The sequence below is a fragment of the Bison bison genome, unplaced genomic scaffold (assembly GCF_000754665.1).
Source record: "Bison bison bison isolate TAMUID 2011002044 unplaced genomic scaffold, Bison_UMD1.0 scf7180017835984, whole genome shotgun sequence".
NCBI lineage: Eukaryota > Metazoa > Chordata > Mammalia > Artiodactyla > Bovidae > Bison > Bison bison.
The window spans coordinates 27,861-28,083 of record NW_011473206.1 but is presented as its reverse complement, the minus strand read 5'-3'; the positions used below and the strand labels follow the sequence as shown (position 1 = coordinate 28,083).

The following is a 223-nucleotide window of genomic DNA, read 5'->3' as shown; positions in this document are numbered from 1 at the left end:
CAGCTGGTTGCGTCCACCTACCTTGGTTGGAACTCATGTTGGAGGTGACAGTGGTGGCCGTGTGCGTAGTGCCTGTCTCATGCGTCTCACAGGGCGGGTTGGAGCACACCCTTTGCGTCGGGAAAGGAGTGAGCAACGAAGCACCGGCCTGAGGGGCGACTGCGGGTGGCACTGCCACCTCCAGGCTGGACTCCAGGGTCCTGTGGGAGGGGGCGGCATCTGG

At 64.1% G+C, this 223-nt stretch overlaps 1 protein-coding gene across 1 annotated transcript in view; it reads right to left on the bottom strand.

Annotated features, from left to right (window-relative positions):
* HCFC1 (host cell factor C1) overlaps positions 1 to 223 on the bottom strand; it is a gene marked incomplete at both ends in the record, with an annotated part of 18,773 nt that overhangs the window by 3,565 nt on the left and 14,985 nt on the right. Inside the window, 1 exon segment of the mRNA XM_010832876.1 lies at positions 22 to 219. Coding sequence (XP_010831178.1) covers positions 22 to 219 — 198 coding nt within the window.